Raw genomic sequence first — 24790 nt, 5'->3', positions numbered from 1 at the left:
ACGTCAACTCCCAGAATTCCTCAGCCAGCCACGCTGAGGGGAAAGGGAGAGGGTTCCAAGCTGAGCCATGCTGACTCAGGAATTCTGGGAGCTGTAGTCCACGAGTCATAAAAGAGCCAAGGTTGCCTACTCCTGACTTAGGGCAATACTTAAGACAAAATATACATAAACAGAGCAAATCCCACTCCCTTCTAGCAGGGACTCACTCCCTTCTAGCAGGGCAGGGGCGGTGGGGTGGCGGTGGTTATACGGGAGACCTTATGTCCGCGGGAGACCACCGTTGTCCAGATAGGCGGGAGTGAGTCCCTTCTCATGAGATGTGGCCCTCAGGCTCAGCTGGGTCTGTTGCTAACATACCTGGCGCCCAGCTGTGTGGCAACGGCCCTGCCTGAGCTGCTCGACACCCTCTCAGGGTTGATGGTGGAGTTTCCCAGACTTATAGTTCTGGGCAACTTCAACCTGCCTTCCCTGGGAGAGTCGTCAGAGTTAGCTCGGGGATTCATGGCTTCCATGACGGCCATGGACCTGACCCAAGTAATTCAGGGCCCGACTCATGGGGCGGTTCACACCCTTGACCTGATTTTTCTATCTGGACAATGTTTGGATGATTTGGGAGGGGGCTCGCCATCTGTTGTCCCCCTGTCATGGTCCGATCATTACCTCCTGCGGCTGGTCTTCCATTGTGCCACCCCCCCCCCGCTGCCGGGCTGTGGAACCGACCAGATGGTTCCGTCCCAGGCACCTAATGGACCCAGAACGGTTCCAGACGGCGCTTGGGTCCTTACCTATCTCCCTCACTCACAGCCCGGTCGATGCCTTGGTTGATGCCTGGGAAAGGGCGGCTGCCGAGGCACTCGACCGTGTTGTACCCTTGCAACCCCAGACTCGGCACAGATCCCGTTGGGCTCCATGGTTTACTGTGGAGCTCTGGGAGATGAAGCGTTGGAGACGGGGTCTAGAGAGCGGTTGGAGGTCCACCTGGTCTGAATCTGACCGATTGCGACTAAGAGCCTTCACAAGGTCTTACCTCGCTGCGATGAGGATGGCGAAGTCTAATTACTTCGCTGCCCTCATCGCGTCCGCAGATAATCGCCCAGCCGCCCTGTTTAGGGTGACTCGCTCCCTCCTTAATCGGGAGGTGAGGGAGGATCCCTTACAGGGACGGGCTGAGGAGTTTAGTCATCATCTGGTGGACAAAATCGCTCAGATCCGGACCAGTTTGGACTCTGGGCAGAGTCTGGCATGGAGGAATGAAGCGGTCTTGAGCATGTTATCTGGACTGAGTTTGACCCTGTTTCTCCCGATGACGTGGACAGGATTATGAGGAGACAGAGCTCCACCACTTCTTTACTGGACCTGTGCCCCTCCTGGCTGGTTTATGCGGCTTGGGAGGAGACACGAGGCTGGTTCCAGGCAGTGATAACTGCTTCCTTGAAGGAGGGTATCTTCCCCGCTGCCTTGAAGGAGGCGGTGGTGAGGCCCCTCCTCAAGAAGGCTACCCTGGACCCAGCGATTTTAAACAACTATCGTCCGGTCTCCAACCTTCGCTTTTTGGCGAAGGTTGTTGAGAGCGTGGTGGCGCATCAGCTTCCTCTGTTCCTGGAGGAAACTGATTATCTGGACCCGTACCAATCGGGTTTCAGGCCCGGGTACAGCACGGAGACGGCATTGGTCGCACTGGTGAATGATCTCTGGCGGGCTCGGGACAGGGGATGTTCCTCTGTCCTAGTCCTATTAGATCTCTCAGCGGCTTTCGATACCATCGACCATGGTATCCTACTGCGACGGCTCAGGGGGCTGGGAGTGGGAGGCACTGTTTTACGGTGGTTCTCCTCCTACCTCCTGGGCCGTTCGCAGTTGGTGTTGACGGGAGGGCAGAGGTCCGCCCCGAGGTCTCTCGTTTGTGGAGTCCCTCAGGGGTCAGTCCTCTCTCCCCTCCTGTTCAACATCTACATGAAACCGCTGGGCGAGCTCATTCGTGGTTTCGGGGTGGGGTATCATCAGTACGCTGATGATACCCAACTTTTTCTTTCCACCCCGAACCAACCCAGTGATGCCCTCGACGTGATGTCCCGTTGCCTGGAAGCGGTCCGGGTTTGGATGGGGAGAAACAGGCTTCGTCTCAATCCTGCCAAGACTTGAGTGGCTGTGCATACCGACATCTCAGATAAACCAGGTTGTTCCACCACTAATGATGGGGGGGTGAGGTGTTACCCCCCGTCGATAGGGCTCGCAACTTGGATCTTGGATTCACGGCTCAATTTTGAAGATCATATAGGAGCCGTGACCAGGGGGGCTTTTGCCCAGCTTCGTCTGGTGCGCCAGTTGCGGCCCTATCTGGACCAAGATGCCCTACGCACAGTCACCCATGCGCTTGTGACCTCCCAGCTAGACTACTGCATCGCTCTCTACATGGGGCTGCCCTTGAGGACCACTTGGAGGCTTCAGCTGGTGCAGAATGCAGCTGCGCAAGTTGTTATGGGAGTTTCCCGATACTCCCATGTAACACCTCTTCTCCGTGAGCTGCATTGGCTTCCGGTTGCCCTCCGGGTGAGATTCAAGGTGCTGGTAATGACCTATAAAGCTCTAAATGGCTTGGGTCCGGATTATCTAAGGGAACACCTGCTGCCGGCATCAACTTCCCATCATCCTGTGCACTCCCACAGGGAGGGCCTTCTTATGGTACCGCCGGTTAAGGAATGCCGGAGGGTTATCCCCAGGGGAAGGGCGTTCTCTGTGGGCGCGCCGGCCCTATCGAACCAGCTTCCCACAGAGCTTAGGACCGCCCCCGACCTTCGCTCATTTCGTAGGGACTTGAAAACTTGGTTTTTTGAGTTGTCTGGCCCAGACTGAGGGGTTTTAATTATTTAATTAATGGGGTTTTAGTTAAGTTCAGGGATTAATTTAATCTTAGTTTTAATCGTTTTTAATTGTATATGATGTATTTTAACTTTTAATTTTCCCTGTAAACTGCCCTGAGTCCTACGGGAATAGGGCGGTATATAAATTTAAATATAAATAAGTATAAATAAATGAATAAATAAACCACGTGTTCTCTAGCTCAGCGGCCCCCAACCTTTTGGGCACCAGGGACCTGTGCCTGGTTTTTCTGTGGACCGGAGGTGGTGCATGCGTTTCTGTGTGCTCCTTGCATCCCGCAGGTGGGCCTTCGCTTGTTTGCACTGCCCGGTTTTTTGGCACGCCGTGGCCCGGTACCGGTCCACGGCCTGGCAGTTGGGGACCCCTGATCTAACTGGGTGCTGAAAATATCTGCAAGAAAAGTGCCAAGCTCAGAGAGCACAGTCCTCCTCCTCCATCTCCCTACTGGCACTGATGATGTTCCCTAGTTGGGTGATGAAACGTCTGCAAGAAAACCATCCAGCTCAGAGAGCACCAAGGACCCCACGGGTTTTTTTCCTCCTTCACCACCTCTTCCTATCCTCTCCCCAACCCCCCCCTCACTTTTAGCACTGATGATGTTCCCTAATTGGGTAATGAAACGTCTGCAAGAAAACAATGAAGCTCAGAGAGGACCAAGGACCCCACAAGTCTTCCTCCTCCTCAAACCCCACTCCCTTCTAGCACTGATGGTGTTGCCTAGCTGGGTTATGAACAAGAGCCTTGGTGGAGCAGTGGGCTGATGCCTCCTTAAGTAACACCAGCTGCCTGCAATTAGTGCAGGTTCGAGTCCCACCAGGCTCAAGGTTGACTCAGCCTTCCATCCTTCCCAGGTAGGTAAAATGAGGACCCAGATTGTTGGGGGGCAATTAAGCTGACTTTGTAATAATGCCGCTTGGGGTGTGTGTGTGAAAGCCCTAACAAGCAGGCATATACATAGAATGAAGGCTACTGCTAAGCTTGTAAGCCGCCCTGAGTCTTCGGAGAAGGGCGGGATATAAATGGAATTAAAATAAAAAATAAATAAAAAATAGAATACCTGTAAGGAAACAGGCAAACACCAGGGAATCCCGCCCCCCACCCCCCCATCTCCAATCCTGAGCCACCAGTGTTTTCCCTTTGTATCAATCCGCAGATTCTCATTTTGACCCATCCCAGTCTAAAGAGAAGCCGAGTTGGGAAAGGGGGTGGGGGGTGGGGGGGGGTGAGATGCGTTCCGTTTTGTTATACAGTGTTTATTAAGTAGATTCAGTTCTTAATATGATATACAAACTCCCCCCCCCCAAAAAAAAAAAATAAAACAAACCAAAAAAAAAATAAAATAAAATTCCACATTACTTAGGAAATCAGTGCATTTAGCAAGTAATAATAATACCATGAATGGAAAAGGAACCGCTCGATTTTTTTAAAAAACAAAAAACAAAAACAGCTCATTGGTTTGTTTTTTTTTTCCTTTTTTTTTTCCTTTTTTCCAGTGAATAGGACGAGGAGATTGGCCTGTGCTACTCGTTTCACAAACAGAACAGAATTAAGTCGCATCACGTTAAAAACCAAAACACTTGCGAGCTAAGAATTAAAATATTAAAGCCACGTTGGGCTGGGAAGAAGAGGGGTGGGTGGGGGTGGAAATTAAGATCCACTGTCTAGAACACATAAAAGGAGGTGGGCGCGGGGGGGGGGGAAGGGGATGAGATTTCCATCGCGCACGTTGAGGAAGGGGGAAAATACCATCATCTGCTTAGAGAGAGCCACGCGAAATTTGCATAGGTTGCCCCTTAACGAAGGAAGGAAGATACGAGGTCTCTGACGGATTGGCGCAGGGGAAGGTTGCCTTGGCCCGCTGCTTTTAAGTGCCTTGGGGGTTTTTTTCCCCCCCCCCATTTCTGGGGAAGGGGGAAATGGGTGGGCTCAGCTTTGTAACTGCACCAGAGGGCTACTGCTTTGGCTGCCCACTTCCTGAGGGTTGTGGTGGTGGTGGGTGGGGAGACTCGCCGGGCCGCTCAACCCACCTGCAGTTTTGGCTAGAGGGGGATGCCTAGCCTCGGCAAGCAACCTGGTGCCCGCCAGCGGCCTGCAGACCATCGTTCGTGTGGGTTTATCCACAAGCCACTCATTACTAAGAGAGGCCGTACTGTTACCTGGCTTTTGCTTTAACTAGGGGTGTCCGGCCTCGGCGACTTTAAAGACTTGTGTACTTCAACTCCCAGAATCCCCCCCACACACACACACACACCCGGCACCGACGCATTCCTTTTCACCTGTAGCTCCCGGGGTTTTTTTTTTGGCCTGCTTGCTCTCTTGCAATCCTTTCCTCTGCAATCTCTGCAGAGATGGTTAATCCTTTCCTCGACCATCCAAACGGGGCTGGCTGGCTAGGGAAGTCTGGGCGTTGGAAGTCCACACAAGTCTTACAAAGCTGTCCGGATTGGGACGTGTCCGTCTTTAGCCATTCTGATGTCAAGCCGGCCGGAGGGGACACGGGTGGTCGGCCCATCCTAGCAGCCCAGCCCCATGGGCATCGGGAAACAGGTGAGCGGATCTGTGGCTGAGCTAAGCAGATGAGGCAGGGGAGGGGGAGAGGTGGGTCTTCCTCGCCGAGACGAGGGTCTCGCCGGACACAGAGGGACGCTGGGAGTTTTCTGTACATGTAAACAGTACACTTTCACTGAGTCCAAAGTCAGGAGGAAAAAAGTACAAAGAATTCACGTTGGTCTTAGGTTACATTACAGGTGAAGAAGAAAGAACGGAGTGGATCCGTTCGGAAACGACCACCGAGAGAAGAAGGAAAAACAACCTTTTTTTTTTTCTTCCCCTTTTCTAAAAGCACCACGAAAATGGTATAAAAAAAATCATCAGACCAGGGAGAGATTGTTTTAAATCGGGTTTTTTTTTTCCTGATGGAAATTGCTAAGACTACCTTTGTAAAAAGTCTTACAAAAAACAAATACAAAGCAAAGTTGTATTTTTTTTTTCCAACCCTCTGAGTTCAAAGCAGCATTTCCCCCCCCCCTCGGGAAAGGGACCAGTAATTGAGGGGATGGCCAACAACGAAAAAAATTGGGCCTCTAAAAGATGGGGCTTGGGGTGGGGTGGGGGGGGGATGGGTGTCCCGCCAAATGCCTTTCCCCAGGTCCAAATGCTGCTGCGGGAGAGCAGGGGGGGGGGGCTCACCTTGCGAAAAAAAAACCCCACAATGCCAAGAGGACAGCAGCTGAGCACCCCCCCACACACACAAATACACCCCAGAGAACTGGCCTGGAAAAAGAGGGCTTGCTGCCCAGGTGTCTGGAGAATCTTAGAAAAACATGGCTTGTAGGATCTACTTTTCCAGATCCAGAGAGGGATGGCTAGTCAAACTCAAGGCCGAGTCAAGTGCCACCTCTTGATGGTCTCAAGGAGCCCCTTTGGGGAGCCCCAGACGTGAAACGGGGGCAGAGGGTGGGCGAGCCATCAGCCGGCGCTAAGGGACCCCGAATTCCATCAAAGGAGCTCTTTTGCCTCTGTCCAGTCTGGGTCACCAGCCGCCCCTCCCTCCCCAAATCCTGATGTGCCCCGAAATTGCAGACGGAAGGGGTGGGGGGGTCAGGGGTGGGGGGAACCTTCACGTGTTTCCGGACAGCGATTGTCTCTGCCGCTGTTGCACAAATAAGGGCTTTGCACGAGGGTGTTGGCGTGTCAGACCCGGTACAAGAACTATTTACACAAAGTTTGGGGGGGGCCCTCGGGATGGTGGGGAGGGGCGGAAGAGGGTCAAATGAAGGGGGGAACGGATAGGATTGCTAGCAAAGACATGGATCCTGTCCTCCGTTGTAAGAGCCCCCCCTTCTTGGTTTATGGACAGTTGGGGGGGGCAAGAGAGGCCGGCCCCTTCTCCTTGGAGGCCAGCCTTGCTGTCCCCACGCCCAGCAAAGCCTCGGGGGGGGGGAGCAGATGGTGCTGGGTTCAAATCCCGGCCTGACTCTGGAGCACCAGAGAGAGGAGAAAGTAGATGGGTTTAGCACAGGGTTTAAGCCATGTGGACTTCAACTCCCAGAATTCCCCAGCCAGCAAAGCTGGCTGAGGAATTCTGGGAGTCGAAGTCCACAGGCCGAGGTTGGATGCCCCTAGCTTAGGAGAAACCTACAATGAAACGCTGGTCCCTGCATGGGAAGGAACGGCCTGCCTGTTAGCCAAAACTCTGAGGCGTTCTCTCTGCCCAACCTCGCAGGGGTGGCTCTTTCTTCGGGACACGGTGGGGAGGGCAGGACTGGGCCAGGAGGGCAAGACTGGCGCCCCGAGTGGTTGCTGCTGAGGCTGCTTTTGCTAAAATCGCCCGTCGGCTGCCCCAGCACCTCCATTCCCTCTTGTAGCAGCACAGTCAATATTGCACTGAGCAACAAAGCAAGTGCGTTTGCGTTTGCAAGGCGGGGGGGTGGGGTGGGGCAGGTTGGAGGAGGAGGAAAAAAAGGGGGCTCAATCCCTTTGCACACACAGACACACAAAAATCAGGCTCCGGCAGCCGTTCGGTGTGCCTCTCTGTCTTGGCAAACCTACCAGCATGACTCCAATGGGCTCCTGCTCGCCCCTCTCCACACGCTTTCCATTTTGGGGGAGTGGGGGTTCTTGCCACTCTCTCGCAAGCCCTGCAGCCGGGGGCCACCTTGGGCTCCTCAAAAGTGAGCCGGGGCCAGCAGGGAGCAGCCAGGAGTGAGGTAGTGTGGAGGAGGAGGAGGTGAGAATGAGGTGGTGGTGAGGACGAGGAGGTGAGGTGGTGGTGAGGACGAGGTGGTGAAGAGGAGAGGACGAGGTGGTGAGGTGGTAAGGGCAAGGAGGTGGTGAGAGGACGAGGTGGTAGTGAGGATGTGAGGAGAGGACATACATGGTGAGGTGGTAAGGGTGAGGTGGTGAGGACGTGAGGACGAGGAGGAGGTGGTGAGGTGGTAAAGACAAGGTGGTAAGAGCGAGGTGGTGAGGACGTGGTGAGGAGGTGGTGAGGAGCAGGAGGAGGAAAGCCGGTGTGCTTTGGCCCTAAAATGAGCCTGGAAAGTCCTCCCAAGACCGGCTTCGGGCCCCAGTGTGCCGACGCCTGGCTGGTTCCCTTCACGGAACAGCTGGTGAGACGGTGCAGGATCAACTCCCTTCCTCGCTGAGAGACACAAAAAGTGGCAATTCTTTACAAACTCAAGAATCTTTTTTTTTCTTTTTTCTTTGTTAGGAAAAAAAATAAATTACGGGGAGGGAGGAGAATAGAACCGGGGTGGGGGGGGGCAGGAGAGGTCTGGAGGGACCGGACTGGTGCATTTCTCAATAAATATGCAATTCCTAAGAAAAAGGAGGGACTGGGGGGGGGAGAGAAAGAGGGACTTCTACTGTAGCCGGGCTCCGCGAGAAAATCCCGACTCTGCCTCAAGCTCTCTGCCAGCCCGAGCCCCCTCCATCTCCCCCAAAACCACCGCGGTCCCCATCTTTCCAGGCTGCGAGGCCGGCTCCGGTTGGCAAAGGGCACTGGCTCGGTCAGCTCTCAAAGGCAGGAGACTCCTGGGGTCCCCCGGGGCTCCCGGTCGAAGAAGAACAAAAAGGAATCTCTCGGGGTCTCCAACCTTTGCCAGGGCGGTGACAGCGGCAGAGGCTCGGCCAGTCCTGAGCAGATTTATCGAGAAAGCCTGGGCCGAGGGTGGGTGGGGGGGGGGTGGACGACAGTCTCTTCCGGCACCAGAGCCGCCAGGGAGGAAGCAGTCAATTCTGCTGTAAAATGAGGTTTTCCAGTTCGTCGGCCGACCGGAGGAGAAAGGCAGCGGACTCCCGGTAGCCGGCGATCAGCTGCCGCACGGCACTGATCTCAGTTGGGCTGAGCTGGGCGGCCGGCACCCCCCGGTTCGTGCTGTTGGCAGGGGTGGTGGTGCTGGAAGTGCCACTTTTCATGCTGAGGTCAGTAGGGCCTGCAAACCGGAGGAAGAACCAAGACATCAGGTCCGAGGGATGGGCAGATATATATATATACAGTATATATATATATATATATATATATATATATATATATATATATATATATATATATATATATATATATATATATATATATATATATATATATATATATATATATATATATATATATATATATATATATATATATATATATATATATATATATATATATATATATATATGTTTAAGTATTTGTCAAGGTTTTTTGAATATATATATATATCCAAAAACACAACATCAAAACAGCATTCTACACAGACAGAAAAATATCCACCATCCTAAGAAACCCCAAGGACATAATTGGCTTAGAAAACCAAGGAGTATACGAAATCCCATGCACCACCTGCCCCACCACATACATCGGACAGACCAACAGAAAAATAAGTGCACGCATTGAAGAGCACAAAAACTCACTCAGAAAGGGAGAACAAACTTCATCCCTGGTCCAACACTTTGAAGCCACGGGACATGAAATTGATTTTTAAAAAAACCAAAACTATCGCCAAAATTGAACATTTTAACAACAGAATAATCATAGAAGCCATTGAGATAGAAAAACGCCCCCACAGCATGAACAAACGAGATGATACCTCTCGCCTACCAACCATTTGGAAACCCGCCTTGATTGACAGACGAGTCCCAACCACCAAGAATGATACCAGACCCAAACTCATGATAACACCACATGACATCACCACCACACAACCATTCAAAAAGCAAATCCGAACCCACAATGATAACGAGGCACAACCACAAAACAGAAACCTAACTACAGCTGCAACATCAGCCACTTTAAACCCCTCCAAACCACACAATAAGCAAACTGACACCCACTACAAAAACATGGCACCGCCACAAACACGAAGCCGAACAAAAGCAGCACAACTCACCAGCTCAGGTCTAAGGCTGGCAGCTGAGACCAGCCCATCCACTCAAAACACACCCACCATTCAAAACACACTCCCACCCAATCAGAACACACCTAATCCCCCACCCAATCAGAGCACACCTCCACCCACAGAACACACCCCCTCTGGCAGTTTAAAAAAGAGGAACAAACAGCCACATGCTTCTCCCAGAAGAAGGAAGCAGAAGCCACCAGCCTGATGATGACGGATGGGATTCCGTCGAAACGTCACCCCTACACCTTTAGTTCTACGCGGGGAAAAACCCGAATAACCAAAGATCCACATACGAACACCCGCGAAAACCTCATATATATATATATATATATATATATATATATATATATATATATATATATATATATATATATATATATATATATATATATATATATATATATATATATATATATATATATATATATATATATATATATATATATATATATATATATATATATATATATATATATATATATATATATATATATACACACACACACACACACACACACATACATACACACACATACACACACATACAGAGAGAGAGAGAGAGAGAGGAGTAGAATAGAATGGAATGGAATTATAATTACAATTACAATTAGAATAGAAAATATGGAAGGGAAGGGAACAGAACAGAAAATATGGAATGGAATAGAATAGAATGGAATGGAATAGAATAGAAGTTGGAATGGAATGGAATGAATTAGAATAGAATAGAAAATATGGAATGGAATTAGAATAGAATAGAATTGGAATGGAATGGAATGGAATAGAAAATATGGAACGGAATGGAACAGAAAATATGGAATGGAATGGAACAGAACAGAACAGAATAGACCTTGGAGGTCATCTAGTCCAGCCCCCTGCTCAGGCAGGAAACCCTAGACTAGACCATTTCAGACAAGTGGCTGTCCAGTCCTTTCTTCAAAACCTCCAGTGTTGGAGCACCCACAACTTCTGGAGGCGAGCAGTTCCACTGGTTAATTCTTCTTTGGGGCAGCCCCTTAAGTTCTGGAATGCTGCCATCGTGTCACCCTAACAGGCAGCGGCTGTGCAATGCTTCTGATTTACAGCATGCCAGGCTGTGAAAAGAGCTTGAACCCAAGAAAAGAGGGGGGCTGCTTTAAAAAGCCGCAAAACAGAGTTAATGCTTGGGCAGCCTACACGTTTTATAAGTAAATAAAGTCAAAGTTACAATGGGCCTGAAAAAAAGTTGCTTACGACTAGTCTTTACACTTAACGACCGTCACCGCTTCCCCTCGGTCAGATGATCAAAATTCAGGCACTTGGCAACTGCCTTATATTTACGACGGTTGCAGTGCCCCCCGGGGTCATACGATCCCCATTTGTGACCTTCAGGCTGGCGTCCGACAAGCAAACTCAAAGGGGGGGGAGCTGGATTCACTTAACGACCGCATGATTCACTTAACGGCAGCGATTCAACTTAACAACTGTGGCAAAAGTCCACAAAATCAGCCGCTTCACCATTGCCTTGCTTAGCAATGGAAAATCCACTCCAAACTGTGGTCGTAAGTTGAGGACTACTCACAGTGTAAGGCACTTTCAGCAAAAGACCCATGCAGAATTCAGAATCCTTTAAATGGAGCTTCTTTAACCATGTATGTAAGTCTGTGCTATCTCCGTGCACTGAAGCCACCTCTTGTTCTACCCACGTTTCCTGAGCAAACTATGTCTGTAAGTCAGTTGAAGGAGATTAAACAAGGAAAAATAGCGATTTAGCCCTGTTGAAGCACATCAAAAAGTCTCCCGCTCCATGGCTGTAGCCAACATCTGGATTTTGTATGGTTTCTTTCGCTCCAGCATGTGTGCCTCAGTAAGAAAACATGGCAGCCACGACAATCACCAAAGAGGTGATCAAGCAAGTTAGAAAGAGGAAGGACTAGAAACTTGGCAAAACCAGGCAAGGATGCAAATGGAGAGGTGGGGGGGGGACCCTTTTCTTAGCATAAATTCCAAGATCTCCACAACCGGATGAGTTGCATCCATGAGTTGCTGAAGGATCTGGCTGAAGACGAGCAACTAGGATGATTAAAGACCTGGAGGCTAAAACATATGAAGAAGGGTTGCAGAAATTGGGTCGCAAAATGGGAGGCACCTGCGCGGCGACGGGTCTCCCCTTTGGAGAGGTGCGCACCGTCCCGTTCGGAGACCTGCCGCGTTCGTCAAACATGGACGAATGCGGCAGCTGTGCAAACGGGACGGCGGCGGCTTGGGAGAGGTGCGCGCGTACTCTCCAAACCGCCGCCGTCCCGTTTGCACAGCTGCCGCGTTCGTCCATGTTTGATGAACGCGGCAGGTCTCCGAACGGGATGGCGGCGGTTTGGAGAGGTGCGCGCGCACCTCCGCCCTTCGGAAAGGTGCGCGCGCACCTCTCGGAACGGGCGGTGCCACTGCCCGTTCGAAGAGGTGCGCGCGCACCGGGCGACTGGGAGCTGCAGGAGACGGCTCAAAGAGCTGCATGCGGCTCCGGAGCCGCGGGTTGCCGACCTGTGGGCTAGTCTAATGAAGAGAAGGACGAGGGGGGACATGACAGCAGCCTTCCAGTATCTCAGGGGCTGCCCCAAAGAAGAGGGAGTCAAGCTATTCTCCAAAGCGCCCGAAGGCAGGACAGGAAGCAACGGATGGAAACTCATCAAGGAGAGAAGCAACCTGGAACTAAGGAGAAACTGCCTAACAGTCAGGACAATTAACCAGTGGAACGGCTCGCCACCAGAAGTTGTGGGTACTCCATCACTGAAGGTTTTTAAGAAGAGATTGAACAACAATTTGTGTGAAATGGCATAGGGCAGAGATCACCAACCCTTCTTGGTTGGCAGACTGGAAGAAAAGGGAGGGGGAAGCATTTTACGCACGCACACATGCGTGCATGCACAGGGGGCCGTGAGCATGCGCGTGACGCAAACGAGGCGAGGCTAGCGCTTGCGTGATGCTAGCCCTGCTCCGTTGTTGTGCACAGTGCCCTGTTTCTGCGCCCTGAGGCGCAGCATCGGCCCCTTTTCGCGCCCCGAGGCACAGCAGCATCCCATTTTTGTGCCCTGAGGTGCGGCATTGGCCTGTTTTCACGCCCTGCAGTGCGACAGTGTCCTGTTTTCACGTCCCGCGGCACAGTGGTGTCTTGTTTTCACACCCTGCAGCGCGGCAGCAGCCCATTTTTGCACTGCGTGGCATGGCACCCCATTTTTGTGCCCCACGGCTGCAGTGCTAGCACGAGTGGGTGTGTGTGCGCGGCACGGTGGCCAGCAGCCCACGGCCTGTTACTGGGTCGCAGCCCACAGGTTAGGGACCCCTAACGTAGGGGGTTGGACTAGAACACCTCCAAGGTCCCTTCTGGCTGTATTTTGACTGAGCTCCGTTCCTTACCGTTACTGTGATTCCCTGTCTGGAGTGGAGGAGTCGGTTGCAAAGTGCCTCCCAGCGTCCCGTAGCTGCGGTAGCTGTAATTCAGACTCCCGTTGATGTAGACGGGGTCCTGGGAGAAGGAGGAAGAGGAGGCTGGCAGTGAGTAGGACGAATGCGTGACGGAGGTGGACGAATCGCGGGAGTGCTGCTTGTCGAGTGCAACTGGCTCGTCCTGCAAAGGGGAGAGACAAAGGACAGGCGGTGTCAGGAGCAAAGAGAATTGGGACCCTCCGCGAGGTTGCAGCCGGTGTCGGAGCTGCCATCTTCGGCTTGGCGCCTTGCTGCCATCCTGCCATCAACTGTTTGCGGTGGGTGGCTGGGTGGCTGGAGGAGAGGAAATGGGCAAAAAACGTGTACGGGGTGGAGATGAAAAACAGGGAGGGGGGTGGAGGCAGGGGTGACGGAAACCAGAGGTGTGAGAAAGCAGCCCGTTCCCGTCTTCAAGGCCACGGAGCTTGGGAACGGAGGGCGAATTGCACCAAACATCCCAGTGGTTCCCAAAATATCTAGGTGGCACACCATTGGCCGGTGACGAACTGGACAACGGGGGAGGGCTGGGACAAAGGGGAATAGTTTGTATCTTTTGCGCGGGATTACTCAGATCTAGCCCCGCTTTTGCGGCAACCACTAAGCCTTAGTAAAAGAACCGATCACTAAGGTCTTTCTTTCCTAGGGGCCTTGCTGAGGCAGGTCTGACAGCATGGAACACAGCCATCACATGACCCCAGGAGGCTGGCAACATCCTAAATGCAGGTAGTCCTCGACTTAGGACCACAATGGAGCCCAAAGTTTCTGTTGCTAAGCGGGATGGTTGTTAAGCGAGCTTTGCTCCATTTTACAACCTCTCTTGCTACCGTTAAGGGAATCACGGCAGTTGTTAAGGTAGGAACACGGTTGTTAAGTCAGTCTGGCTTCCCCATTGACTTTGCTTGTCGGAAGGTCGCAAAAGGGGATCACGTGACCCCGGAATACTGCGACCGTCATAAATATGAGTCAGTTGCCAAGTGTCTAAATTTTGATCACGTGACCAAGGAGACGCTGCAATGGTCGCTGGTGTGAAAAATGGTCATAAGTCACTTTTTTTCCAGTGCCATCGTAACTTTGATGGTCACTAAGTGAAATGTTGTTAAGTGGAGGACTACCTGTATATGCCAGTTGCCAAGCGCCGGAATTTTCATCCTGTAACCCTGGGAATGTTCTGCGATCATGTCACTTTTTTCAGTGCCATTGAGAATGGCCGCTAAACAAACGGTTGTAAGTGGAAGACTATATTATAGTAGAGTCAGTTTTAGGAGTGACGTGTGGCATGAATATTAACTCTGATGGTGTAAGGGTTTGAAACAAATCAGGGTGCAGAATTGAGGATGGGATTCAGTGCCTTCTTGCAAGCGGTAAAGGGGTAACTTCTCCCGATACTCAAAGCCAGCAAATAACCCAATTCTGAAAACATGGGACCCTGAGCCTTCTTGCAAGCGGTAAAGGGGTAACTATTTCGATACTCCAGGCCAGCAAATAACCCGATTCTGAAAACAGTGTACAGAATCAAGGATGGGACCCGGAGTCTTCTTGTAAGCTGTAAAGGGGTAACCTCTCCCGATACTCCAGACCAGCAAATAACCCAATTCTGAAAACAATATACAGAATAGAGGATGTGACCCAGCGCCTTCTTGCAAGTGGTAAAGGGGTAACCTGTCTGGATACGCAAGGCCAGCAAATAGCCCGATGCTGGGTCCGATACCTGCGACGTCTGGTAGATCTCAAGCCGCATCCGCTTGGCTGCTTTCCGGGTCTCACTTTCGCAAGCAGCTGCCAGGATGTTCTCGGCCATGGCTGAGGTCAGGTGAGGAGGGGTCGGCCTGGTCTGAAGAAAAAGGACATGTTCAGGAAAACTGGAACAACTGAATGTGGCTCTATTTATGGCTACACAATTGAGAAAAAGTAACACTAGCAATCGAGACCAAAAAAGCAGAGAAAGGGGAAGAAAATCGAAAGATCTAAAGCAATTTTAAGATGCATTGAGCAAGGATCCCGCAGTCCTCCTCCTCCTCTTCCCTTTTAGCACTGATGATGTTCCCTAGTTCGGTCATGAAACGTCTGCAAGAAAACCATCCAGCTCAGAGAGCACCAAGGATCCCACAGTCGCCCTCCTCCTCCTCCTCCTCCTCTTCCTCCTCCTCTCCACACACCTCACACCCTTCTAGCACTGATGATGTTCCCTAGTTGGGTCATGAAACGTCTGCAAGAAAACCATCCAGCTCAGAGAGCACCAAGGACCCCACAGTCGCCCTCCTCCTCCTCCTCCTCCTCCTCCACAAACCCCACTCCCTTCCAGCACTGATGATGTTCCCTAGTTGGGTCATGAAACGTCTGCAAGAAAACCATCCAGCTCAGAGAGCACCAAGGACCCCACAGTCGCCCTCCTCCTCCTCCTCCTCCTCCTCCACAAACCCCACTCCCTTCCAGCACTGATGATGTTACCTAGTTGGGTCATGAAACGTCTGCAAGAAAACCACCAAGCTCAGAGAGCACCAGGGACCCCATAATTCTCTTCCTCCTCCTCCCTTTCCCTCCTCATCTTCATCCTTTCCCCTCTCCCCTCCTCCTCCTCTCCCCCTTCTCCTCTTCATCCCCCTCCCCCTCCTCCCCCTCCCCCCTGCAAACGCCACTTCAGGATCCACCTGTCAATCAATGTCTATGGAGATTCTCAAGTAACCCAAGTCACAGTTATCCCAACGAAGCTTTTTCTCTTTCTAGTTTTTCTCTGATGACGTTTCGCTTCTTTCTTTCCCGAGAAGCTTCTTCAGCTCTTCAACCCACCACCCTCCAGGCAGAGCTGAAGAAGCCTCTCGGATGGGAAGTGAAAGGTCTTCGAAGGAAAACAAGGCAAGTCCAGTTGCCTCCTGAAAAAATGCACCGCTGAGATCTGTCAATCTAGAAAAAGCAAACGAAGAAATCAACTTAGCTTTCCGGTATTGGGCCTTTTCCCCCAATGCCTGAAGTCCCGTAAGCAAGGGGTTAGACCCCTTTTCATGCTAGGATGAATGGGATCTGGCTGAGGAATTCTGGGAGTCGAAGTCCACGGGTTGCAAAGTCGGCAGGGGGTGCCCACAGCTGCCCCGTTTCAGAGTGGTGGACTTCGACTCCCAGAATTCCTCAGCCAGCCATGCTGGCTGAGGAATTCTGGGAGTCGAAGTCCACCACTCTGAAACGGGCACAGTTGCCCACGGCGGCTCCAGACGTTTCATCGCCTTAACGGCAGCTCTGTTGGCCACTGGGAGGTCCGAACTCCCTTTGGAAAAGACTTTCCTGACATTTTGAAGGAGGGAGAGAGGGAAAGAGGGAGGGAAAAACAGGACGGGTGGGCGGGGAAACGCCGCAAAGACCCCCGTCCTCACCATCTCCATGCCGTTCTTCTTCATGCGGCGGCAGGATTTGAGGTAAGTGCGGATGCGTTTGCGCGCTCGTTCCTGGAACTCCGGGAATTGCCGGCTGCAGGATTCGATGATGGCCTGGATCTTCTCTTTGGGCTGCTTGGAGATGGGCACCATCCGGTCCAGGTTCTCGTCCACAAAGAGACGCACAAACATCTGCACAGGTAATGGGGAAACCCATCAGGCTTTGGCTTTGGCTAGGCCCGCGCGAGCGACGACAGGCGGCCCTCGACTCACGGCCCACTTTACAGCCCGTTTTTTGGGTCACGGGGGTTTAAGCGGATCGCTGCAGTGGTTAAGCGAACCGTGAGGCTCCTGAGCGAATCTGGCTTCCCCCGATTGACTTTGCTGGTAGGAAGCCTGCTAAGAAGGGCGCAAAATGGCACTTGGGCTTATCTGCTGTCCCGCAGGGCTTTCCAGCTCTCTCTGAGCGGTTTAGAGTCAGCCTGTTGCCCCCAAACAATCTGGGACTCTCAATTGATAGAGCTCGGAAGGATTTCAAGGCTGAGATTCGAACTGCTGGCAGTGGGCAGAATTGGTTTGCAATACTGCATTTAGATAGATAGATAGATAGATAGATAGATAGATAGATAGATAGATAGATAGATAGATAGATAGATAGATAGATAGATAGATAGATTTGGATGGATGGATAGATAGACAGACAAACAAATAGATAGATATAGATTTGGATGGATGGATAGACAGACAGACAGATAGATATAGATTTGGATGGATGGATAGATAGATAGATGATAGACAGATAAATAGATAGATGGATAGATAGATAGATAGATAGATAGATAGATAGATAGATAGATAGATAGATAGATAGATAGATAGATATAGATTTGGATGGAGGGATAGACAGAGAAATAGATAGATATAGATTTGGATGAATGGATAGACAGACAGACAGATAGATAGATATAGATTTGGATGGATGGATGGATAGATAGATAGATAGATAGATAGATAGATAGATAGATAGATAGATAGATAGATAGATAGATAGATAGATATTTGGATGGATATATGTGTGTGTGTGTGTGTGTGTGTGTGTGTGTGTGAAATACTTGTTAACTATTTAGATTACCTTGCTAGGCCCCAAACATGGGGCAAATCTTTATTTCCTGTTTCAGCCTATCTTGAAGGCCATCGAACAGGCTGTAGTCACACCGGTGACAGCTCATATATTTATGTAAATTACTAACATTAAGTAACACCTTAAGTAACACCAGCTGCCTGCAATTAGTGCAGGTTCGCATCCCACCAGGCTCAAGGTTGACTCAGCCTTCCATCCTTCCGAGGTAGGTAAAATGAGGACCCAGATTGTTGGGGGCAATTAAGCCGACTTTGTAATAATGCCGCTTGGGGGGTGTATGAAAGCCCTAATAAGGAGGCATATACATAGAATGAAGGCTACTGCTAAGCTTGTAAGCCGCCCTGAGTCTTCGGAGAAGGGCGGGATATAAATGGAATTAAAATAAAAATAAATAAAAATAATAAATAAACATTAATTCTTTGTTAGTAATTTACATATATATAGATAGATAGATAGATGATAGATAGATAGATAGATAGAGATAGATAGAGATAGATAGATAGATAGAGAGAGAGAGAGAGAGAGAGAGAGAGAGAGAGAGAGAGAGATGGATAGATGATAGACGAGATAAATAGACACAGACAAACAGTGAGAGACAGAGTGATGAGACACAGATAGCAATAGCACTTAGACTTATCTACCGCTTCGCACTCCTTTACAGCCCCCTCTCAGTGGTTCACAGAGTCAGCCTGTTGCCCCCCAAACAATCTGGGTCCTCACTTTACTGACCTCAGAAGGAGGGAAGGCTGAGTCGACCTTGAGCTGGTCAGGATCGAACTCCCGGCTGTGGGCAGAGTCAGCCTGGAACGCACCATCCTAACCACTGCGCTAGGGGAATCACATGACCCTGGGACGCTGCGACTATCGTACATGCCGGCCAAGTTCCAAGCGTCTGGATTTTGGTCACGTGATCCCAGGGAAGCTGCCGTGCTCGGACGTGTGCGAACCAGCCATAAGTTACGTTTTAAATTACCGTTAACTTTGAGCGATCACTAAACGGATGGTAGCTCTGGGGGGACCACCATTTTGGGGTCTCAGCTGGGGTGCCAGGAAAGTGTCTCCCACAGGACATTAGACGTAGAAGACCAGCATGAGGTGGAATATGGTCTAGAGTTGCAAAAGGGAAGAGACAGCTGAGCTGTCTGGTGGGCAGGAAGAGGGTGAGGACCCTAGACCCTCCCTAGAAGTAACACAGCGAGAAGGGACCTTGGAGGTCATCTAGTCCAACCCTCCCAGCTCATGCAGGAGACCCTATACCAGACATGTCAAACACAAGGCCCGGGGGCCGGATCCGGCCCGCGAAGTGGTTTCATGTGGCCCGCGAACCCATCCTGGAAACAGGGAGGGAACGGCCCCCACTGCCTTGGCCCTGGCCCAGAGACCCTCCTTCTGCAGAGACCCCCAGATCTGTCCCACTCCTGCCCAGGCCCCCATAGGCACCCTTGATGCGAACGATGTAGAGCTGGCCACGCCCACCCAGTAGGCCTTACGCACTCTAGCCACGCCCACCCAGTAGGCCACACCCACCCGGCCCCTTGAGGGCAACCGCAATGCTGATGCGGCCCTCAGTGAAATTGAGTTTGACACCCCTGTTCTATACCATTTCAGACAAATGGCTGTCCTGTCTCTTCTTAAAAGCCTCCAGTGATGGAGCAGCCACAACTTCTGGAGGCAGGTAGTTCCGCTGATTAATTGTTCTCATTGTCAGAAAATTTCTCCTGAGTTCCAGGTTGCTTCTCTCCTTGATGAGTTTCCATCTGTTGCTTCTTGTCCTACCTTTCAGGTGCTTTGGAGAAGAGCTTGACTCCCTCTTCTTTGGGGCAGCCCCTGAGATACTGGAAGACGGCTATCCTGTCCCCCCTCGTCCTTCTCTTCATTAAACTAGACCTACCCAAATCCTGCAACCGTTCCCTATATGTTTTAGCCCCCCAATCATCCTTGTTGCTCTTCTCTGTACCCTTTCTAGAGTCTCAACATCTTTTTTACATCGTGGTGACCAAAACTGGATGCAGTATTCCAAGTGTGGTCTTACCAAGGCCTTGTAAAGTGGTATTAGTACTTCACGTGATCTTGATTCTATCCCTCTGTTAATGCAGCCGAGCACTGTGTTGGCTCTTTTGTGCAGCTGCAGCACACGGCTGGCTCATAGTTAAGTGATTGTCCACTAGGACTCCGAGATCCCTCTCACAGTTACTACTATTGAGCAAGATACCACTTTTTCTATATTTGTATATCTACAGTTATGTAGTTCCAGGTGGTCCTTACAACCATTCAGAGTTACAACAGCACTGAAATAAGGGACTTAAAAATGGTGTGTATTTACGGGGGTTGCAGCATCCCTGGATCACAAGATCACCACTTGCAACCTTCCCAGCCAGCTTCCAACAAGCAAAGTGACTGCATGATTCACTTTAACAACTGCAGTGACTTGTTTAACAACCGGGGCAAAAAAAAGCTTGCAAGACCGGGTATGACTCACTCAAAGTGCCTTGCTTAGCAAATTGAACTCCTCCTCTCCATTGTGGCTGTTAGTCAAAAGACTAAAGCCACTCTGTAAAGCCTTAGTAAGGCCACAGCTGGAATCCTGCATCCAGTTTTGGTCACCACAATGTAAAAAAGATGTCGAGACTCTAGAAAGGGTACAGAGAAGAGCAACAAAGATGATTAGGGGACTGGAGGCTAAAACATATATTCCGTTGCTGGAATTGGGTCTGTCTAGTTCAGGGGTAGGCAACCTCGGCTCTTTTATGACTCATGGACTTCAACTCCCAGAATTCCTCAGCCAGCCAAGCCAGCCAAGCTGGCTCAGGAATTCTGGGAGTTAAAGTCCATGAGTCATAAAAGAGCCGAGGTTGCCTACCCCTGGGCTAGTTTAATGAAGAGAAGGACCAGGGGGGACATGATAGCAGCCTTCCAGTATCTCAGGGGCTGCCCCAAAGAAGAGGGAGTCAAGCTATTCCCCAAAGCGCCTGAAGGCAGGACAAGAAGCAACGGATGGAAGCTAATCAAGGAGAGAAGCAACCTAGAACTAAGGAGAAACTTCCTGACAGTGAGGACAATTAACCAGTGGAACAACCTGCCTCCAGAAGCTGTGAATGCTCCAACACTGGAAGTTTTTAAGAAGAGACTGGACAGCCATTTGTCCGAAAGGGTATAGGGTTTGCTGCCTGAGCAGGGGGTTGGACTAGAAGACCTCCAAGGTCCCTTCCGACTCTGTTATTCTATTCTACTCTCTGCAGTTGCAGAGTCTGTCTGTCGGCGCACAGCAACCAAGAAACTACCCAGAAGTTATCATCACCACGAATGCGTCCTCGGTCCGTACATTGAAAGCCTTTAGCCGCTCGGGATCCATGCCTTCTGAGTCATTCATCTTGTCGTTGTCCTCGTGGTCATCGTGGTCATCGTCGTCATCATCGGCAGTGGGAGCTCTGCCCACGGTCAGGTCTTCGGGACATCCACTGACCTCCGTCTTCACCGAGTCATAGCTGCCGGAGCTGTAGGGAGGGGACTGACGGGAGAAGAAGAAGTCACCAACTTGGACCCTCTACTTAACGCCCCCCCCCAACATCCTGTTGGGACTTTTTCTGCCAGGGTCACTCACCCTCCTCAGGTCCACCTCTATCCCCAACCTTTCTGGGTTCGTGGCCCAAGGAGGGGTGGTGCTGGTGGAGACGCATTTACGTTGGCGAGTGCACCCATGTGTGAACGGGGGCCACCTGCGCCCAAACAGGGTGGCGATTGTGCGTGCAATGCAAACAGGGCCACGCACCCCCGCGCGATGCTTGGGCGAAGCTAGCACCCACGCGACGCCGCAACACTTGGGCGAGTGGGGAGGGTGTGAATGTACCCACGTGTGAACAGGGCCATTGTGCATGTGACGCAAACAGGGCCATGCACGCCCGCATAAGGCTTGGGCGAAGCTAGCACCCACACGACGACGCAACACTCAGGTGAGTGGGGAGAGTGTGAGTGCACCCACGTGTGAACGGGGCTGCGTGCCCACAAACGCACCCGGTCGTGATTGTGCGTGCAACACAAACAGGGCCACGCACCCACGCGTGGTGCTTGGGCGAAGCTAGCACCCACACGACGCCGCAACACTCGGGCGAGTGGGGAGGGTGTGAGTGTACCCACACGTGAATGGGGCCGCGTGCGCACAAACGCATGCGGTTGTGATTGTGCATGTGACGCAAACAGGGCCATGCATGCCGGCACAAGGCTTGGGCGACGCTGGTGGCAGGGGCACCGTGACCAGGCGGAGCATCTGGACCCACCTCTGTTGTGCTTTTGGCTCCATACTTCGTCCGGCTGCGCAGGCCATCGGCGCTGCAGCTGTCCGACTGGTAGGTGGAGGTGACGTGAGCGGTCGCCAGCTTGTCGCAGAGGTTGATGGGTTGGTCCTCCGACGAGGCACTGAAGTCCATAGGGGCGCCCGCTCCATTGCCGTTCACCTCGGCGTAGGTGGCATCGCCCTGAGTGCTGCTGGAGGTGGACGGGTTCAACGTGGACGAGCCGTTCCCGCTGCAACTCTCTGAAGAGGAATCGTCTGCAAGGTGGGAGAGAGAGAGTAAATGTGCTCACTGTCTGGACTACTGCAAGGTGCTCTGTAGGGGGCTGCCCTTGAAGACTATCCAGGAGCTTCAGCTACGGGGAGCAACTGAGCCCAAAGCTTCTGCTGCGGAGGGAGCTCTGAACAAGTGACCTTCGCCCCGTTTTACGACCTTCCCTTCTTGTCACGTGAAGCGAATCATTGCCGTTGTGAAATTAGTCACACCGAATCAAGCTTCACCGTTGATTCTGCACGTCGGAAAGCCGCAAAAGGGGATCACGTGACACACTGACACACACACACACACACACACACACAAACACACACCAGGACACTGCAACCGTCATAAAGATGAAGCAGTTGTCAAGTGCCTTCATTTGGATCATGTGACCGTGGGGATAATAATAATAATAATAATAATAATGAGGAGGAGGAGGAGGAGGAGGAGGAGGACGGCCTGGGGACCCTGAGTAGAGATGGACCCCCCCCTCCAGGGGCTAATTTGATTTCACTGTTGCTTTCAAGAGGTGTGTGTGTGTGTGTGTGTGTGTGTGTGTGTGTGTGTGTGTGCTTTTTTCCTTATGGGTTTTTATGATATGATGGGTTTTATTAAGATTGCAAGCCACCCAGGGTCAGCGGTGTGACAGTTGAGCGGGTGCATAAATTGGTTTAATCCAGGGGTCTTCCAACTTGGCCCTTGGATGACTTGTGGACTTCAACTCCCAGAATTCCTCAGCCAGGCGTGCCTGGCTGAGGAATTCTGGGAGTTGAAGTCCACAAGTCATCCAAGGGCCAAGTTGGAAGACCCCTGGTTTAATCAATCAATCAATCAACACACCACTCCAACTCAACCAGGCAGCCCCCTGAAAATCCCTCCCCTGCTTTTTAATAGTTTTTCTTTTTTTGCTTTTTAAAAATTTTTTTATAACCTCGCTTGCCTGTTTTACATTTTAAGCAAGGTTTTTAGGCTTTCAAATACAGGCTGTCCTCGACTTACAACTGTCAGCTGTTTCTTCCCATTGACGGCCCAAGCGGCGTTTCCCACGATGATCGTGTGATCAAACGTGGCCACTGACTCATATTTATGATGGTTGCCAGTGATGCCAGCCAAGCTGCAGGCCTTTCTTCCTCCTCCTCCTCCTCGTTGTCTTCCTCCTCCTGATTCCTCCTCCTCCTCCTTTCCTTCTACCTCCTCCTCCCCCTCTTCCTCTTTATCCTCTTCCTCCTCCTCCCCTCCTTCCTTCCTTCCTCTTTATCCTCTTCCTCCTCCTCCCCTCCTTCCTTCCTTCTCTTTATCCTCTTCCTCATCTCCTTCCTCCCTTCCTTCCTTCTCTTTATCCTCTTCCTCATCTCCTTCCTCCCTCCCTTCCTTCTCTTTATCCTCTTCCTCATCTCCTTCCTTCCTTCCTTCTCTTTATCCTCTTCCTCATCTCCTTCCTCCCTTCCTTCCTTCTCTTTATCCTCTTCCTCATCTCCTTCCTCCTTCCTTCCTTCCTCTTTATCCTCTTCCTCATCTCCTTCCTTCCTTCCTTCCTCTTTATCCTCTTCCTCCTCCTCCCCTCCTTCCTTCCTTCTCTTTATCCTCTTCCTCATTTCCTTCCTCCCTCCCTTCCTTCTCTTTATCCTCTTCCTCATCTCCTTCCTCCCTCCCTTCCTTCTCTTTATCCTCTTCTTCATCTCCTTCCTTCCTTCCTTCCTCTTTATCCTCTTCCTCATCTCCTTCCTTCCTTCCTTCCTCTTTATCCTCTTCCTCCTCCTCCCCTCCTTCCTTCCTTCTCTTTATCCTCTTCCTCATCTCCTTCCTCCCTTCCTTCCTTCTCTTTATCCTCTTCCTCATCTCCTTCCTCCCTTCCTTCCTTCTCTTTATCCTCTTCCTTTCTTACCTCTCTCCTTCCTTCTTTTCTTCCTTCTCTTTATCCTTTTCCTTCCTCCTCCCCTTCCTTCCTTCCTTCCTTCTTTATCCTCCTCCTCCCCTCCCTTCTATTTATCTTCTTCCTCCTCTCCTTCCTTCCTTCCTTCCTTTACTCCTCCTCCTCCCCCCCCCCCGTTACAGGCTCTGCTCTTTCCCAGCTTCCCACTGAGACGGCCCACGTGCCAAGCAACAGCCCACACCCCCCTCCCCCCCAATGGAAAAAAACACCCTTGTTCCAGGCCTGGAATCCACTCTGCCAAGTGCACGTGGGGAGGGGGGGGGGCTGGCACTGCCTCCCTGCTCGGCAGTCGAGGGGGGGGGTTGCATTGAAGAGGTCTCCTACCCAGCTCTCTCCTGGGTGCCCCTTCCCACCTGGGTTGACCTCTACGGCCTTCCAGGCCCCCCATTTCCTCCCCCCCTCTGCAGACCCCCCATTCTGGGGGACCCTCCCCACTTCTGGTGCTCCTCTCCTGTGCCAAGGGTGCCCACCCGGCTGCTTTCTGCCCGGAGCGAAAGCTGGATGGCAAACAAAGGAGGCAAGGAGATGACCCCCCCCCATCTCTTCCCCCCCCCCCTCGGCTTCCTCTCCCACCTCCA

General features: G+C 51.3%; 1 protein-coding gene across 1 annotated transcript in view; it reads right to left on the bottom strand.

The window, feature by feature from the left end:
• Window positions 1–6897: 6897 nt before the first annotated feature.
• NOL4L (nucleolar protein 4 like) overlaps window positions 6898–24790 on the bottom strand; it is a gene marked incomplete at its 5' end in the record, with an annotated part of 45356 nt that continues 27463 nt past the window's right edge. Inside the window, 6 exons of the mRNA XM_081323631.1 lie at window positions 6898–8816; window positions 13158–13368; window positions 14935–15057; window positions 16592–16783; window positions 21055–21240; window positions 22007–22278. Coding sequence (XP_081179757.1) covers window positions 8614–8816; window positions 13158–13368; window positions 14935–15057; window positions 16592–16783; window positions 21055–21240; window positions 22007–22278 — 1187 coding nt within the window. The 3' untranslated portion in view covers window positions 6898–8613. The remainder of the gene's footprint in view (window positions 8817–13157; window positions 13369–14934; window positions 15058–16591; window positions 16784–21054; window positions 21241–22006; window positions 22279–24790) is intronic.

The sequence above is a fragment of the Vipera berus genome (assembly GCF_964194415.1).
Source record: "Vipera berus genome assembly, chromosome: 3".
Lineage (NCBI taxonomy): Eukaryota > Metazoa > Chordata > Lepidosauria > Squamata > Viperidae > Vipera > Vipera berus.
Note: the sequence above shows the minus strand (reverse complement) of the source record. Positions and strands in the feature narration are given on the sequence as shown.